General features: G+C 39.5%; 1 protein-coding gene across 1 annotated transcript in view; it reads right to left on the reverse strand.

Annotated features, from left to right (window-relative positions):
- Nucleotides 1-5,245: 5,245 nt before the first annotated feature.
- Nucleotides 5,246-19,861, reverse strand: part of LOC131573153 (ras association domain-containing protein 3-like) — a 52,919-nt gene continuing 38,303 nt past the window's right edge. The window contains exons 2-5 of the mRNA XM_058826819.1: nucleotides 11,355-11,462; nucleotides 9,654-9,921; nucleotides 8,487-8,602; nucleotides 5,246-8,130 (exon numbers count right to left, since the gene is read on the reverse strand). Of these exons, the coding sequence (XP_058682802.1) occupies nucleotides 7,981-8,130; nucleotides 8,487-8,602; nucleotides 9,654-9,921; nucleotides 11,355-11,462 (642 nt within the window). The 3' untranslated portion in view covers nucleotides 5,246-7,980. The remainder of the gene's footprint in view (nucleotides 8,131-8,486; nucleotides 8,603-9,653; nucleotides 9,922-11,354; nucleotides 11,463-19,861) is intronic.

Genomic DNA, 19,861 nt, shown 5'->3' on the forward strand with positions numbered 1-19,861 from the left:
CTATCGTTGTTACTGAGCTTGAGTTAAACCTTTTACAGGAATAAGCTGTCTCACGTGTCTAATGGCTGAATTCCTATTTTGTAAGCCTTGAAAGCCTCTGCTTTACTGCCCTCCTACCTAACAAGGGCTACTTCATATGGCCACAGAGAATCTTACTAGATTATTCCTGTCTAGCAGGACACCACCTGACTACTTTGCACCAGGAAGAAAGCCTGAGGTGAGGGAACAAATTGAAATGCAACCTTGGTACTTGGTAATGCGTACTTGGCTTGCATTTCCTTGGAAACTGGTGTAGTTGAATAGATGGAAAACAGAAAGCACAATGGAGAAACTACTGTTCATAATTAAGACCAATATGTTCTACCCCAGGAAAGAAGCAGAACAAAATCCCATGTGAGGCTTTTTCCAAAATGGGAACTGTGACCAACACTAAGGTACATGCTACTTATTCATCTCAATCCCTGTTACAGAGCTGAATTTCTTGGATGATTCTGTTTAAAAATACTAGATAAATTTCCTGAACTCTGTAGAAGGTGACTTGGTACACCTTTAACCTATTTAAGTTTGAGCTTTCACAAGTTATTAAAACATGTATTTCTGCATTTTATTTGTATTTCTGCTTAACTATGTGGTATCAGTTTCATTTCTCCTTCAGCAAGGAGGTAGGTTCCATTGAGCAGACAAAAAAGTATTTAATGGCTGCCTGCAACATTGCTTTCTTTCTTTTGATGTTCCAGTTTATGAAAACTATAAAGTTTACTATAGCACCACAAGAAAGGGCAGCTCTGTAGTACTTAGACATTCCCATCACTGACAGCCCAAGTGACATTAGGGTCATGGAAGCTTGCCACATCTTCTTGCCATTAATTTCTAAAAGCAAGCCAGGTTTGTGAAGAGAATTTCTGTTACAAAGCTCAAGGAATCACCTATTTTAAATAAAAGAAATACACAGCCTTAGTACTTCATTCAAGGGGTGGGGCAGGGGAATTCCATGATTAGAAAGAAAGGGCAGTGTTAATATATTGCTTTCCAGATGCAGCTGTCAGTATTTTGATAATATCCACTGGACTGTATTCAAAGCTGTGGTATGGAAATTGCTCACAAATCTCAAAGTAATCTGCTCTCTCAAGGTGTTGAAGTTGTTTGAACTTATTCCAGCTGCCCAAATCCACCCATTTTCTAAAGACAGGAATAAGAGGAACTTGACAGAACTCAACTGAATCACCCACTTCCTCCTTTTTCCTGTGCAAGTCTTAGGGAAAAGCCAGCTCCATGACTCTTGCTTGGCAAGAATGCCTTTGTAGAGTCCTATGGGTTGACAGCAAAGGCATCGAGGATGAGACTAAAGATTCATGGGGATATTCTCAGACTTGATAAAAATCAGTGACAGCATCAGCAGAGCTCACATGATCTACCTTTGTCCTGAGGCTTCTGCCACATTATCAGCTAACTGAAATGGGCAGTAGATGAAAGGAAATGATTACAATGACTGATCCAAACCAAGAATGTAGCCCTTCTCCTGCAATGTGAAAATCCTAAACAAAGAAAAAAAATGTGTTGTGGTTTTGTTTGAGCTATGATGTTTTAAAATAATACCAAAAACATGTAAGTCTTACACTACAGGACTAACCACGTTTTTTACTAGATACTTAGTTGTTCTCCTCTGCTTTTGAAGTGTTCAAATTAACAAGGCAAAACCTCACAGAAGTGTTTGAAGTCTTTTTGAAATTGTATAGTAACTTCAAAAGCTTCTCTGCAGAGTATTAAAGAAAAAACAACCAGCAGCAGTTAAGCCCCAGCTTTAGAAAACAGTGTCCTCCTGCTCCAGGCTCTGAAGCAGCATTCTGCACGTGACCAATCCTAGACCTACTGTTCAAAGAAATACACCTCTAGTGTGAAGTCTGTTAACTTCCTGGAAACATTCCTCTGATACATCTTTTATTTACACAGGTTGAACTAAGGTAGATACTGTGTTCTTTCCATGTGACCTGCATTTTCATTCAGGCTTGTTTACATTTAAAAATGAGTGCTGTCACTTGGTGACAGGTGTTAAAAGATACACTGGACAAGTTATGCTGCCTCTCTGTGCCAGTATTTCTAAAAACCCACCCAAAGTTCTGACTGTGAGTGCTCATGAGACAAACCAGAGCAGATAAAAATACAGAAGTGTCTAACATCTGCTTAGTCACATCTATGGAAAAATGTTAGGAGCAAAGAGGGCAGATTCTGAAAGTATCAGCTGACAAGTGTAGATTAAAAGAACTGTCTAGGATTACTGGCATACAGAAAGCACCTGTTATATCTGAAGGGAGAGCTTCAGAGCCATTATTCTAGTACAACTTAGTCTAGGAAAAAAACCAAGAGACTGAACTTCACTGCTGTAAAATATACTGGCATTCTAATTCCTTCTGAGCCACACTGGAAACAGCTGAAATTTCTGATCACATTCCAGATCCTGTATTTAAAGAGAGAAATCTTAGACTTGTACTGCTATTTTCTCTCATGCTATGTGTGAGGCCACAATGCTATATTTAAGTTTACAGAGTTAGTGAAAGGAGTTTTGCACTCTACTTCTCTCATGGGTATTTGTGGAAAAGTGAAGGCAAAACTGAACTACCTTATCTGTAATATCCTGTCTCATTCATATGGAAAATACACTCAAAGACAGAAACAAGTTAGTACTTTATACAGCATCATAAAAAGTTAAATTTGGCAATTGCAGGATTAATCCCTTGGATTTAAAAAAAAAACTCTTTAAAATTCCAGTTGTGAATACTGCTCTTTCCAAAAGTTGTAGAGGGAAAGGTAGAGAACAGAAAGTGCAATAAGAAGAATTTTTTTAAACCACCTTTGAGGAAAGGAAGGAAATGGCTTGAGAAGCCATTTGCTAGTACTGGGTGCCTCAGTGCAGGGTGTTGGGCTGGGTCCCTTTCAGGCCTACGCTGCTGCAACTGAAAACACTTTGAATTTCAGCTTGCGCAAGGGCAAACAAGAACACTCCAGAATTAGCTCTCACCTTGCCAGCATATAACACAAGATGCTTTTCAGACAAAGATGTCCTGGCCTTTGCAGTATTTCCTTGAAAAATACTACAGAATGAGTGCCAGCAGCCAGACTCGGTCTCTGAAGTGCTCGGCTCACACTGCTCTGACCCAGGTGTTGCCTACTTCTCCTTCCTGGCTACTGCAGCAATCGCTTTTACCCACTCACTCAAGAGGAAAATAATTCCTCTAGAATAGGTAAGTCCTCAGTTCACAACACTAAACCTGTGTTCTGAACAGGTTTAGAGCTCACAGTGTGTCTCCTCTTATCTGGCTTGAATTTTCACCGCAGTCCCTGCTTTTCCTGACCAAGCACATGTAGCAGATGCACAATTTTGCCCATTTGGAAGTCATCCACTTGCCTCCATCATCAGCAGTGACAAGTGATGATGAGACCCTGAACCTTTTAGTTGTCCTGTAAGGATCATCTGCAGCTTTTTATTCACTTGATCCAACTAAGGCAGGAGCTGAAGTCTCAAAATGGCACCAAATTAATTATCAAGTAGGTATAAGAAACAAGATAACATTGGACTAGAAAGTTAGTTGAAGTAATAGGACTTTATTCCAGAGATATAAAGGACTTGGTTCTCTGGACTTTATTCCAGACATACAAGTAACAAGGTATTATCTTGTTTTTTTAAAAAACAATTTGTTAAAACTGGTACTTCAGACTAAATTAAGGATTCTGTGAAGATTTCAGGCCCAAGCTGAAAGTGTACAGTCTTTTATGAGTTTTTATTTTCTAAAATGAATACAAGCACAAAATTGCCATAATCCTAGATAGTTTTATTCCTTATCATTAGTCTGAGGTATATTAACAAATCTCCCTCTGGGAATATATGAATACTTCACTAGTCAGCATTGTTTCACTCAAAATTCACTTATTAAAAAAAAGTGTTTCTATTTTCCAGTTTTGTAGGAGAAACTATTTCTCCTGCATACCAACTTAAATAGTGTAATTTATACTCTCCTGCAAGATGAAAATTGTAGGAGAAATTCTGAAAGCACAGTTATTTCTCAACAAACACAAGCATGCTCTTGAACATTAAAATGAAGGAAGAAAATGTACCTGAATGGTTCTAGATCAGTGGGAGATGGCAAAAAGTGAATGCTGACAGAACTTCTAAGGACTGCAGCTGGAAATCCCCACGCTGGGAACCTGGGAAGGAAGGAACACCCCTGTATTCACACACATACAGGAGGAGGGCAGGAAAGGAATGGAGTCTGGCACGTTTTTTTGCAAATGTTCAAAAATTCCAGTGCTAAAATTTCGGCCTGCAGGAAGCCAAAGCAGACTGACAATCTGTCGATCCCTGCCATGGAGAGGAGTGGCCCAACTGCTTCCACACACGGTGCTGTCGTCCCACTCTGCCTCCGCAATGAACTCGTCGGTCTCCAGATGGGTGATTCTGCCCCTGATCCAGCCAAAACACACGAGATTTCTTCTGCTGACTTGTATTTCTGGTGGTACATAACTGCCACAGGCAGAGCACACAGACTTGTGGTCAGCAGCTTTGTTGACTCCAGTATCTTTAAGGCTTTTATCCATCCCACCCTGGCTGAGTGCTGAAGTATTTGCCATTTGCAGGCCTTACCAAATGCACACACAGTTGTGATGGGGCTGTTGCACACACCAAACTGTGAGGTCTCACATAAACCAGCCTTCAAAGCACTGCCTAAGCCACTGCCATCTCCTCTGCTGCGGGGCCACGGTGCCCAGGGAAGTGCCATAGAGACCAAAGCAAACAGCTCAGCAGCTCCCTTCTACCAGTTCCATCGGGGAGGAATACACCACTTCTATGAAACACAGAATAAGGAACTGGGAAGTTAAACATGGATGTTACCAAAGAAAACCACTAAAAAGCCATTAAAGATAAAAAGGAGTGAAAAGCATTTCTTGGGGAGATCTGGGGTATCACCTCCAGCCTTGGTGTATTAGCCTTGTTTCTGCAAGATGTTTTTTAACAGAAAGGAAACCACTTGCTGGCTGTCCCACCCAGCACCACTTTCTCTCCCTACAGAGGAGTCAGCTCTGTGAGCCCCACAACCCTCAGCTCCCTCCCTCTCTCCCAGACAAACCTAAATTTATGCTAAAGGCCAGCTGTGTCTGCCTGACAGGACTCATTGCTGCTTTACAGGGAAATCCATTTGCCCTCAAAGCGATCACACCATCATCAAGTAAAGGAAAAACCAAACACGTCATGTAACCAAGTATTGCCAACTTCAACTTTAATAATGGAACCATCACTTTTTTTGCCATTTCAGTAATAACTTTAAGGGGAATAAAAACTTCCCTACAAAAATAAAACTAAGCTTGTTAAAATTATAAATAGTTTAAATGTTTGTATTTAAAGACATACATTTTAATGTTTCCCTGCATTCCCCCTCCCTCATCCTTTAGTCATTCTGGTACCATCATATGACAAGAAAACAGTTTTGCAACAAAAGCTTTGACAGTTCAATCTGATGCTAAAATTAAAAAAAGATAAAACTGACCAGGCACAACCATTTCTTTTAAATTAAAGCTGCTGTAACTGCCAGTGTGTAGAACAAAAAAGGAGAAAGTTAACTCCACACATGACATCTTACAATAATTAACTGTGGACTAAGACAAAATAAAAATTAAAGTTTATTTTGGTCCCCCACCCCCTTCCCCTTCACCCCAAATCAAGACTCATAGTGCATACAACACTGATTGAGGTTTTTGGCTAAAGTAAATGCAGATGTGCCTACTTAAAAAGACTTATAGTTTAGTTCAAGTAAAACCAAAATTCACATATTTTTATACTCAACTTTAAAACTCAAACAGTGTTTAAATCTGAGCAACAAATGGTTCAATATTGACAGTGATTATGCAATGCTTACACATCTATGGGCAGAAACATAATTTAAGATGTTAACAGAATACCCACCAACATGCTGCTGCATTCCTAGAAAAACAAATTGTAACAAAACACAAAAGCATTCCCTGAACCATTATAAAGTGTCTCACTTGAGGATAATGTTACTAACTTACACATGCACTACAATGTTACATGTGAAATTAAAAAAACAAACAAGATATGCCTTAGATATATTTTATAGTTAGTCCTACTCTTAATTTCTCTTAACTCTTTAAAACATTATGATTGTCTCATAAGCTTGCAAATTCTTTTTACCTAAAAAACTTGTGAAGAGTTTTAAAAAGAATCTTACTAAGGAAAGGAAACAAAGGCACAATTACGTAAAATTAAGGGGAAGAACAGAAGCATCTTGGAGTTTCACACAGTATCCATTAGATGTCACCAAAGTTTTAACAATTCCGTGGGAATTTAAAACGAACACATTAAGAACGGAGGGGAAAAAACCCCACCACAACTTCTGCTGCTCTTCAATCCTTAGCACTCCTCCACTCCCCCACAACCCCAGTACATAACTCATTTCCTCTCTGGCATGATAATGACTACAGTATCAGTCACTCAAATCTGCCTCCTGCTTCCATGCTTCTATTGCACACCCACTTCTTTGGTTTCTTTTGAACAAGCTTTTTATTTTTAGATAAATAACTCTGAAAGAACAACAACTATATTTACACTAAAGTAAAAGGTTTTCTTGCTACATTTTTCCTACTTTTAAATCAAGTAAATCAGCAGTCTGCAAAATTTGGTAATCAGTTTTTCAATTAGGAGTTTAAAAACCATAAGGAAAAAACCTTCTGAATTATTAAAAGTGAGTTACTATGCTCAGTCACCAACACAGACAATAAATGTTAATGTTCTGCTGGGCTGGAAATGTGAGTAAGAAATTCTACTTTCTTTGCCAGACTGAGCCTTTAACAAAGAAAGAAGCAGAGGAAGCTATTTCTGTCTTTCAGATATGGTAATTCAAGATTATCCAGCCTAAAAATGGATCACTGAGCCAGAGGAAAGACCTGACTTACAATAAAGACCAAATGAATCTGTAGTTGTAGCTTATGTCTGCACTCTTGCTAGACAGGTATTTCTCATGGAGTTATCTGAGACATGGACCACTTTTCAGAATTCAAGTAAGCAGCTTTTAGGTTTACCACACTTTTCAAACCCTGACTATGCCTTTATGGAATCAGCTTCTCCAAAAGGGACCTGTATGTGCAGCTCCATTTCCATTCTTACTTTGCTTTTGCTTCTCGTTCCTTCCCACTATTTCTATTATCTTTATTTCATTTCCAGTGTGGATTTACGCAGTTAAAAACCATAAAACTTATTCACAATATTATAACATACTAAAACTATAACCTTGTAGAATTAGTATTTCAACTTTCCTCTGTGTAAATACTATTTTCATTTAAAACCTCCTCTGTCAGCTGTTAAGAGTTCTTCTCCCCCAACTCTTACTTTCTTTTCAACTTTCTCTTTACCTTCTTCACAAAGACCACTTAAAAGCCCTCCACAAATTTCACAGTACAAACCACAAGACCTCATAAGCTTTCCACCTATAACAGTTCTCTCACAAATTATACAGTAACTATTCGAAAACAGAAAGGTAGTGCAAATCAATTTCATCTCTAAGATAGTGCTCCAGCTAATTCTCATCCAAATGGCTTTAATAATATTTTTTTTTAACTCATCAATTTGCACATCCTTACTTGTAAAAATACCATTAAGCAAAGAAGAAAAATAAAAGGTATTGTTTCATAGCATCCTAGGAAATTGCTTACAGTTTCACAGCTTGCACCAAGATAACTTGGGAGACTCTCTGGGCACACAGAGGGTTGCAAACTGATGTACAAACATGCAGAATCCCTTACTTGTGGGTGCAAGATGCTAAGTGACCTGGCTTATGGAACTAAGTCTACCCTGGCATCACAAAACAGTCTTCTGAATAAAGAAAACTACTCTCTGATGTTCTTTGTACGTTGGGTTTGGCATGCTCTATTGACATTTGGTAGCGCGTGTTTTCCTGAGTGTCCTTTGGCCCCCTTTTAACCAGGTTTCAGCACCCCACGAAGGGCTTCTTCAAGTTTGCCCCTGTAAGCTGCATAGCGGTTCTTCAAGATCTGCAGTTGGTCGTTTTCTTCTTTGTCCAGTATGCGCAAGAAGTTTTGCAGTTCAGGAATACTAAAAGCTTCCCACTGGAAAGACAGAGAGAGCAAAGAATGGATGAGATGAACAGAAAATTCATAAATCTTTTATATCTACAGTATCTCCAAACAGAGATACCGCAGACAATTTTCAACAGTATCAGGCAACTTCCTTGCAAATCATAGGGCATCTGAAAACACTTTATTCTTTTCAATTGTTTTTTTCTTCTGCAAGCAACAACAGGTCAACCCAACCACAAATGAAATGTTTACAAAAGGCACAAAGGAAATTAACAGAGGAAAAGAGTCTGCTTCCACAAAATGAACTGTCTGGTCAGCACAGCTCAAACAGAAGCCCACTCATCCATGATGTTACACAAACACTGACCCAGGAGGGTGTGACATACCATGACTTCTCCAGTTTCATGCTCACGTAGAACAAAACTGAGCATTTCTGTTTTGGGGCCTGCCACCAAGCGCAGGTAGAGGGGATGTTCTCTGTCTGACAGCTTGCATGTATAAACTGCAGGAGAAGGAAACCAAGTAATTATTATCTTTACCAACAATGTTTCAAACACTTGGAATGACAAAGGCTAGCTAACGCTAAAACATTTCAGAAAGATACATGTATTGCCAAAATTTACACACTGTTTATCTATCAGTCTACATACTGGTTTCAAGCAGTGAGTTTTAGGAAGGAGCTGAGCAGGTGACTGATGGTGACAGTGTAACACTGCTTTTGCACAGGAATGAAATGGCCTCCAGCCAACACAGTACATGCAGGGCTGGGGCGGAAAAACAACCCACAACAACAAAAAAAAAACTGCACACAGATCTGTTGCTCTGCCTGAGCATTTACGTCATCAGAGCTGTGTATCACAGTTCTGATACCTTCTCCACTTAAAATTTCACACATGAAATCTAAAAGACAACTCTGCCTGCCTGACAGCCAGAAACATCTGAACTACTGAAACTGCTCTCAATGTCCACATAAGAAAGGCGGATTTTAAGTACAAGAACACAACACTGGCAAAACATGCACCTTTCCCTACAAAACCCCTTTTCCATCTTCTGATATTTCCATCACAACTTACAACGAACTCCTAACATCAGCCAGTGTCCAGGGACAGCCACGTGCACCAACACACGTGAGCACAACACGTGCCCATGGTTGTCACCTCGAGTGGTCTGCCAGTGCCAGGACCTCATGCATCACAGACACCATGGCTTATCTTTTTAAAAACCTCTAACTTAATCTCACAACTCTGCAGTGTATAAGGGCAGCTGGAATTCAGGGTCTGATAAGGGCATAAAATAAATTAAAATGGACTGCAAAGCACAGGAGATCTGTGTAATGTTTTAGCAGGTGACTTTGTCTTGGATGAATTATCCCAAAATACTCCCAGTCTTCTACTGTCTTACCATAACTTTACTTAAGGAAAAAATGACGAGGTAGGAAGATTGTCATCCCCATTTATCTGAGTTCTTCCACATGGCTTATTTCAAATATTACTATAGCACAGCTCCCTCCCCAAACCCTTCCACTACCGAAACGCCACAAGCTCAGCTTATACCTTGATCTTCCTTGTGACAGCGTTTATAAAGTGCAAACTTTGCGGGGTTATCAGCCACAAAGAACTTCTTGAGCAAGGCCTCGATAACTTCCCGAACGGTGTTGGTGCTGCTGATGTGAAGGGTGTTCACGCAGCCGTCCGGCAAGTAAAAAGCAGTTTCCTGATTGCTGGGAGCACACCTCCCCTGGCTCTGGGAGGACTGCACAGTGATGGGTCTGCATAGTTCCATCTGGACTTTGATGAAGCCCGTGTAAACCCCATTCGCATTCTGCAATGAAGGAAAGGCCTGAACTGTTGAAATCGTCAGCAGTGACCAGCTGTGACACAGCAGTGGAGCAGACACATGAAAATGCTCACAGTGAACACTATTTCAGTACCACTGCAATACATGACATCTCACAGGAAAGGTATTGTTTTGGTAATTCAGACAGTTATTATTTCTGGTATATCTTCTGAATATTAATTTCTCTTATTAATAACTACTGAATATTAATTTTTTCTTAATAACAACTGTTGAATTCTAAGTATATTAGGACCTCACCAAACAAAAAGCATAACGTACCAGAGGTAAGTTTTCACTTTAGGAGAGAACTATGAAGAGAAAAAGATGACTAAAACCCATCTTTAGCAACAGATTTAATACAGAAATACAGCAATTATCTCCCACATTCTAGCTGTCTTTGTCAACTTAGTCTGAGGCACTTAGATGGTCAAATCATGTTAAGAAAAAACACAACCAACCAAAAAAACCAAAACCAAGCAACCACAAAAAAACCCCCACAAAAACCCAGACAAAACCCCAGAATAAATGCCAATCCAATTAACATCTAAAATTGTTTATTTCAGTTGCTTCTGAAAGACAAAATAGCAAAGCCAATCAAACCTTACTAAGCTAGAAAACTTTTGTCAATCTGGTTTTAGGCATAGGAAGTTCTGATCCACATGCAAACACCTAACAAAGATCTTTTTAGTACACAGTCATACTTATATGGTTTAGGATACAATGGAATTTCAAAATTTCCATATACACCCACAGGAATATGTAATGCATTAGAAAATCTGGACAGCATAACTGAGTAACAGCTTTCTAAGCAGATAGATGTGAATTTTGTTAGTATGCTCTTGAGGAGACTGAACTGATTATTAGACCTGGTTCACAATCCTTGGAAATGAGAACTCTTAGGTATTTCAGTTTGTATTGTCTATGTTTTTGGGGGGAAGAAAATGTCTTCATGCTGAAAACCTGTATGACTACTCAAAGTTAGGTCTCCTATAATAAATATTGTGTTTTAACTTTTACCATTGCTTGAGCACCCCTTATCAAAGAAATCTAACAAAAATTTATCAGCAGAAACAAGAAAAATATACCTTCATTTTTACCATCTTAGCATTTTCAGAATTTGTCAGAAAATTCTGACAAAAGCACCTCACCATCAGCTGACAGTTTACTTTAAACACATTTCAAATTACATCAGTTTATTTTTACAATACTTTGTTTTGATTCATGTAAAAGAGTTACAGGGATAAAAAGCATTTCAGACATGAGATTTAATTTGCCAATCTAAGGAAAAGTCTCTTAGAAAATAATTAAAACAGAGACAGTTTCATAAGATGCTGAGAAGAAAACAATTCACAATGCACTACAAAGTTACAATTCATCTGCTTGCATTAAAAATTATAGGAATTCTATGCAAAACTTACCAAGGTCATCTTTAATTTATCAGTGACACATGAATTATAGCTTTGTATCTTTTCTTTAACTTCTTCTTTGCTGAGATAAACATGAGGTTCTCTCTCCTTCTGAACATCCTTCAAAAACAAGATAGCAGTTTTAGAACAAAAAATCAGTCATTTTATGATTCTGGGTACAAACATTCTTAGTCCAAATGGTAATTATTCCACAGAGGCTCAACATAACAGTAATTAGCTGTGCAGCAACAGAAAGGATTAACACATTAAGCAAATCAAACAGGACACTTGGACTGAAGGGAGCTGGTTAAATCAACACACACAAAGACACTTGTGCCCTTTTGTTACCAACTGTTTTCCTTCAGATATTTTGCAGCAATATGCAAAACAGCTCAGCTCATTTTATGGCTTGATTTCCTCATGTCAATGCCATGCCATCCTGTTAAGAACACTTAAAATTTTTGTTAAATATTACTTGGGGCACAAATAGGTACTTTTGAACAAACAAGGAGTACATCTGAAAATAGCAGCACGTCCTAACAGATAACCCAAACAATCCCAGAGTGTGCCAACACCACAGCATCCCTGCATTCCAATGTGACAGACAGGATGTTACATACAGGAACATTGCCTGCTACATAAACCATCAGAAGTAACTCTCCATACATTATGTTACACCAATTGCATGGGGTTTTTTCCCATGGGAAAGGCCCTATTAAGATTTTCCAACTGTTGCTTTCATGAGATTGCTATGGATTTCACGTGTGGCAGTAAAAGAAGACCCTGGAATTGGATTTTTTCCAAACAAACATTTGCTCCCAATCTGTATTCCTGCAGCAAACCAGTGTTATAAATACACGCCAGTTTCTACCACTAGCACAAATGCCATATATAGTATGAAAGAGTTTCAGCTCTCTGCTTTGATGATTTAAGGCTCCAATTAGAAAAGGGAGAAGCTTTGAAGAACCTCGATGCTCTCAGAGAATACCTGAACACATTCACCCTACAGACAAACCAAGTCACAGTTTCATCTGTCCTCACAAACATATTCCAGTGTAGTGTATCCTGAGAAAGGACTTCCCTGTATTCAGTGGCCTGTCCTGTATCCCACTCTATTGGACACCACTCGGCACAACTCAGCACACATCTTTGCAGGCACTTCAGTTTGCCAGACATGACCCCAAGGATGAGCACATCTGCCGTGGCATTGTAAGGCTCCACTTGCCAGAAAGAATCTGCTGAACTTCTTCTGTTTCCTAATTTAAAATCAAATATTTTTAGCTCTCCTAGGCTTAGTTTTGCTTTTCCTATATGGCATCTCACAAAATTACATGCTGGAGCAGACTTTTTTCCCCATAGCTACAAAAAGAAAGGCGTGGTCTGAATGGAGAACTTGAAGCCAGAAACCTTGAATTCTGATCTGGGCTCAGATACTGATTTCCTGCATAACACTGAGAACATACCTTTATTTCAAGATCAGGAAACTGAGGCAAAAAAGGAGCACACCAGTAAAAGACAATTCTGCCATTAGTTCCTTAAGCACAGTTCTAAGATTGTGGAGCAATTTGCACAGTTGCCAGACCCCATGTACTATATTATAAATACTGAATTACTGAACGTTTTCAGAATTCAAGTCTTTATATTCTCCCTAGAGAAATGAAGCCTCTTGCCCTTCTGTTTTTCATCTTCCCTCTACCCCAGACTGCCCCAAATAATAAAGACACAGCTTCATTTGAACTGCCCACTTCATGTCTCCAAAGGCTCTTTCAGCTTTACAGCGTTCTATCTGGGTACAAACAAAGCAGGCCCAAAGGAAAAAAAATGGATACTAAAGGGACAGGAAAATCTGCAGGCCTCTATCTGATATCTATATGACACGTTCCAAGAACCCAATCTTTAATTTGCAATGTTCCCTGTCAGTGTAAGTGCAGACAAACTCCTTCACATGGACACCAGCCAAGACTTACCTGAGAGACAACCACATTGTGGAATTCATACCTCACCAATCTACTAACAATGATACTGAAATTCCAGTACTGGATACCTCAGCTTTAATGCTTATTATTAATTAATTTCTGATTGCTCAAGCAGGTACCTACCCTGTTGGAGATGTCACCATGATTACTGAAGTCACCCACAACATCCACTATAATCAAGCAACAAACACTAACTAGGAAAGTGGAAGAAAACTCACCTTTCCTATGTAGAAACATCAACCTTTAAGAAAAAACAATAAACAAACAACCACTCCACATTAACTTCTGTGCACCTCAAGGACTAATTCCTCAAAAATAACTTTTAATAACTGTAGATGACAAAAATAATCTATTAATTTTAATGGCAATGACACAGAGTAAAGTTCACAAGGCTGACAGCTAGGAAATTATCTGTATGCATTATTAAGAAGAAAAAAAAGGGACAAGGAAAAAAACCTTGGTGAATTAGTAAGTACGAAAAGATAGCAAGAAACTTTCTCCTATTTTCACAGTTTTGATACACATTTCTGTTCACCCAAAATGACAGAAATTTGATCTGGTTAGAAAATACACCACCCCACGAGATCAGTCTAGTCCTGGGGATTGCCATGGAAGCAGGCATGGCAAGTAAATCCAAGCACAGCATTGAAGGCCAGCGCCCAGCTGAATTCCCACAGACTTGCCCTGGTGATGCCCTTGTAGTCAGCCTTCAGGTGCAGCACTGCTACGGAGCTGTGGGCCACAAGGCATCACTGGGGCAGCTGTCATTCCCTCAAATGAGTTAGACATGGTTTCATACTTGAACACACCACAGGAATTTCTGCCTTCTTGCACTGGCACTAGAGGCCGGACAATTTTGGCAAAGCTTAATTAAGCCCACAAAAAAACATCAGTGTGTTTACGCAAAAGAGGGAATTACCTCCTTCTGTAGCGAGCATTCTGCCAGCAAATGCACCTCTAACTCATTTTCTACACAACCAAAGCCTGTGCCTCAATTAATTTCAATAGCATGCAGTTCATAGCAAATCTCTGAACTGAATACAAAGAGGACTACTGGGATTAAAACAAACAAATGGACTCAGAATCATTCAATAAAAATACTATACACAAGAGGCAGAAATGCTATTTACTTCAGTCATTATTTTCACCCCACTCCTCTATCTTTCACCACCAAGACCACAGACAGTGAAAAGTGAAGATGTGTCCCAGGAGAGGAAATAACTCCATGCCACTGGAAACCTAAGACCAAGATCTTCATCATGAACTAATCTGGTGATACCATCCTGCACCCAAACAAAAAGCTCAGAACACTCCAACTCATTCATCGGGGTACAAGTTCAACCAAGCAAAGAAAACCTCCTCACTAGCAACACACCAGGACTCACAGAAAATCATGCTGCTGTCACACAAACTGCAGAGACAGTAAATCCCACATGACTGCTGCCAACAGAAAGCCAACAAAGGAACAACTCACTGGGTTTATTATGAACAAGAAAGCCTCAGCCCACCATGATTCACTGTGTCAGCTGCTCTCACTGAGTGCCATTAAGCAGAACACATAGATTTGAGGCACCTGTGGCTTTTAATTTTCTTAATTATACTTAGCCAGCATGCAGAGAGAAGCTAACAAGATGTTGTGTAGGGTTTTTTCCTGTTTTTTTCCCCAACTTTTCTGGGGCTGAATTGCTCTCAGTATACATTGGCACCTAAATTTTGCAATACAGCTTTGCTAGCCACGTTAGAAGTTAAAATAAGTCTTCTTTGACTAGCATACTTAGGTGGGTTGAGGAAGACATGAGAAACTCATTTCCCACAGGAAATAGTAGGTCCTTCATAACAGGACCCACTAAAAGAAAAGCTGTCCCCTGCTAACTCTGCTTCTGTTTAGCAGATCAAATTCCACTTCTTTATCTCAGCAGGTAAGTTTATTAGCTATGAAGACCTATAGTCATGCAGTACAACAGCAGTACTTCATTCATCTCTACCATGCTTTACAATGTGATTCTGACACTCTTGAAATGGCCACCAACTGGTTGAAGCCACACCTGCTCAGGGAAAGCTCCAAAGTCAGCTGTTTTAGACAAAGGAGCAAGAGCATTTTGGAGGTGAGATTGGGCACAGCTTCTCCAAGCCAGTGCACTGCTGCGGCACAATTCATCTGTGGGCTGATTCAGATGCAGCTGATTCATCTGACTCCCTACAAGATGCCCAGCACACACCTCACAAAGGTTGTGTGTGGGGAATTGGGAAACTGCTTTTCTTCAAAAGTCAGGCCTGACGATGAGTTTCCTAACCACAGATTCTTGCATATGTAACAGCAGCAGAGTGAAGTATGAGCACAACCAGCAGAGCTGTTCACACTCTGTTTTCTTCCATCAACCAAAAACCTAGATGCTGCCAGGCATAACAGTATCACTTCTAGGTGCTAGTGTTCAAAAATTTAACTTCCTCTATAAAACAATGCACATGCCAAACATTTCCATGATTTTTTTTTTTTTAATCAAATATATAGAATAGAAGCTGAGCTAGGTTCTCTTCCATCATTTAGCCAAATGATGCTCTCAGTAATGTCTCCCACATCAGCACCCCTTTCTCCTCCCAGCCCAATCAAGTGTTTTCCTCATCAGAGCTCCTGATCTCCTTCCTTTCCATGATGCTAATGTGATCTGCTACTTCCCTCAGACCAAGCCAGATGGGAAAGATAAAAACTAGTCTCAAGGAGACAGCTGAATACATCAGAACTCACACAGATTATATATTTGGGTCTAAACTGCTAATTTTCTAGTCTGAGCTGTTAATTTTTAAGAAAATCATTCTGTCCATCACAACACTTACAGTGCACACCATTGGCAGCCATTTGTATTAAAGCCATTACTCAGGTCAACCAAAGCAGCATTTCATTCTCAAACAAAATTCCTAAGCAACAGCTGCCAGTAAGAGGGAAATGAGGCAAGTGCTCTCATTTTCCCAAGGGGAATAGCTGGTCTTTCATTAGAGCTCATGATGCAATGCCTCTTCACAGTTGAGCTTCCTCACAAGAAAGAGCAGAAAATGTTTTTTTCTTTATCGCCTGCACCCCCCATGCTCATCTCATTTATTGTAGCACAGATGTTTAGAGAAGCAGCACTCTCTTTGTAACATTTATGCTGAGTGCAAAGCCCTGACTGAGACGAGCTCAGCATGCATCCTCAAGAAACATAACTAAAACAGCACAAATTAGAATTAAAGTGAATTGCAAATCAAGTTGTGGTCCTGAAAAAGAAGAATCACATCACATCAGGAGCTTTACAGATGTCTAAGTCTCACGGTTGCTGCCAAACCCTAGTCCTGCATGCAGTAAGAAAGCGCTAATAAACTCAACAGCTACAGGCTGCTATGGGATAAAGGCTGAGAAAAAGTTTCACAAAGAAAACTCCAAAACCATGAAGCCTGCATCCCCAGGATCTTTGCCTTGAGTCAAATGCCTGGCTTATCTAAACTGCTACTGCTGCCTCCTATATATGGAGAGATACAAGAGGGTCTCTCTCTCCCATCCAACCTACTATTTTCACAAAACTTCAAGAAATTAGCATCTCTTGAGGAATGAGGCTCCTCTTAATATTTCAGTTCCAAAAGCAGAGGAAAATATAACGGACAAAAGGTTAAACCTAACCCAGAAACATATATAAAGCATTTTTATGACAAATCTGAGAACCAAAGACCTGTGGGAACTCAAGCATTCTTCTAAGACATGAGTCCCTATCTCAGTTCTCATGTTTCACATTAATCCCACACATACAGTGACTATGATTCAGTCGTATGAATGAAGATGTCATGAACTTGCTGTGGCCAGAAATAATTTTTGAAATATAACACTTGAAGGTTTTAAAATGAGAAATCCACCCTAATCTAGGTTAAAAAAAAAAAGTCTTTAGTCATAAAAATTACAGCTAGTGCATCCTATGTACATCACATTTGCATTAAAGAAAGGATTTAACTAACAGTGCTATTATACAACAAAAAAAGCCCAACAGAGCACACAGGAAACAAAATAAAGGGAATTCTGATCTCACTTGTTACTCCTACAAGCAAGAACACTCTTTCCTACAGTCTGTCAGCACTCCCACAGGAAAGAAAGAAACTGAAACCTTGCAATTAAAGTATTTTGAAACAAGCATCTTACTTCTCCCTCATCCTAACTCTCCTGAGAGCAGAGCAGCTTTCCCAGTGACAGTAATTCCTCCTTCTTATCCTGGGGCAAGCCTGAACTCCAGGTAAGTGCTCTTCCTTCACCTGAAACCCTGAGACTCACCAAGCAGACACTGGTCACAGCCAGTCAGAGACACCAGTGGCCAAAGAGGTGTGAAGAAGATGAGCTGGGGGCAGGGTGGCCAGGAAGAAACATTAATATCCAATCATTGACCTTATCACATAGCAGAATTTTGAAATGTCTGCATCCTCCTGAACAAGGTGAGGTTCTTCTTCCTGTAGTATCTTTTGCTTTCTGCAGTCAGGGAGATCCAGTTCTAACAGTGGCACACAGGGCAAAGAAGCAGTCTCTTTTTTAGGTAAAGATTTTGTTTTTCTCAGCAAGTTTGGCTGAGTCTTGAACAATTATCCTGACAGTCAGAGAGAGTTCAAGAGCAGCCCACAACATGTCCTCCTGACAGAGCAAGAGAAGTGGCACCCTCTCAGGTCAGGTGTACAGGGCATCCAGCTGGATATTCTGCCTTCAACAGCAGCAAAAACAAAGGCTATTTCAAGCAAGCATGAGAGACTTTTTTGCAGCCTCTCTGCTGGCATCCACAAGTGTGGAAGCAGGAATTCAGAGGGCACCTCCCTTCCGAGTCTGCTCAGTGTCCATTTATGGCCCTGGTGCCTATGCACATACATAAGCCCTTTTTGAACCTGCCAACACTGCCTGTCTCTACACCTCCTGTGGAAGCAAGTTCCACAAATTCATGACTGCAGTGTGACGAGGTACTGCCATCCACTTTTAGCTGATCTTCTATTAAGACAGAAGACAACTTCTGTTAAAACATTGAGTGCCATTTAATCCTAATATGGCAGGACCTGGTGAACCCAAGCTTCACATTCAGCTTACCTATCACTTTTGTGATTTTGTAAACCACAATCACATATACCTTCTTTATTCCTTCTCCAAAGTGAGGAGCTTTGAACTCCTTAGTCTTTCCTAAGGTAGTTGCTCCATCCTCTCATTTTACAGCAGGTTGACCAACCACAAAAATGGGATGTGGGGACCAGACCTCCATCAGAACTTGTGACATAGGTGCACCAAAGCTTAGATGCTCTTTGTTTATAAATCTGTATGCTATAGGTCTATGAAAAATCTATTTTTCATAGACCTGTAGCATTGACTTTATTTCAAAGACTTTACTTTTATCCATGATGCAATGTGGTCTCCCTTCCATAGTGGTTAAAGGAATCCCCCCCATGCAACACCGCAGTTTATAATTTTATCATAATTTTACAAGGTACAGGCATTACAGTTAATAAATACTTGTTACTTTCTGACTATTTCCAGTTTTTACCAAGTATCACCATGTGGTTTTGCATGCTAATGAAAGCAATGAATGACAAAGTAAAACATTATGACTACATCTGCCCCCTCTGATGTAAACACTCAAATGTTTATACGGTGAATATTTTTAAGTAGCAGAGAAACAAAACAAAAGTAACTTCCCTTTATTCCTTTTAGAAAATTATTTTTCTTCAAACAGAGGCAATATAAACACAGTTCATATTCAGGCATTGTGAAAGGAAGGCTAGAAAACTGAGTATATTTGTTGGCAACATTAACATTGCTGCTTAAGTTTCATTTAAGTTCATCATGACCTCACCTCTGAAAACCCCTAGTTACAAACCCTGTCGTACCCTACATGGTTGTACTTTAACTACTGGCATGCAACCCAGTTTCAAAAAAGCAGTCATCTGTTTAAAGTGAAAACCAACTGTACAAATAATAGCAACTCAGGCTTAGCATTAGATTTTGTCCCTAAAGACACAACAGATTTTACACAGATTTGTACATTCTTCCCTCTCCATACTATGACATGCTTTTAAAGATATATATTACACTATTTAAGTAACATTTAACAGCTGTTTCAGTTTTGCAAATTTCAGTAAAACTAGATGTAAGAAATATCACAGACAGTAAATTTCCTTCAGGTCTCTTCTTCAGAAAGTGTTTTAACTGCTGGCTATTTAAGCACATAAGATGTTTAATGAACTAAAATGGATTATCAGCCTCTGTGACCTGTATAACAAAATCAAGCTTTTAAAAGACCATTAGGAAACAAGCTTATACAGGATATTGTATTGAAAACTATCTAGTGTATCTTAAAGGTTAAATGTGATCTGAAGCCCAGAGTACTAATACAAGTAGAGATCAAACAACTAAGTAACATTAGGGCTCTGGATGATTATACCACAGTATTTGCATATGACTATACAACAAGAATCCATCCATGTTCCATCCAACAGAAGGCAGGAAGATATTGTTTACAATGACAAGTCTTCAAATCCAAATATCTACATTTTACT

Source organism: Poecile atricapillus, chromosome Z (genome assembly GCF_030490865.1).
Source record: "Poecile atricapillus isolate bPoeAtr1 chromosome Z, bPoeAtr1.hap1, whole genome shotgun sequence".
In the NCBI taxonomy this organism is placed as follows: Eukaryota; Metazoa; Chordata; class Aves; order Passeriformes; family Paridae; genus Poecile; species Poecile atricapillus.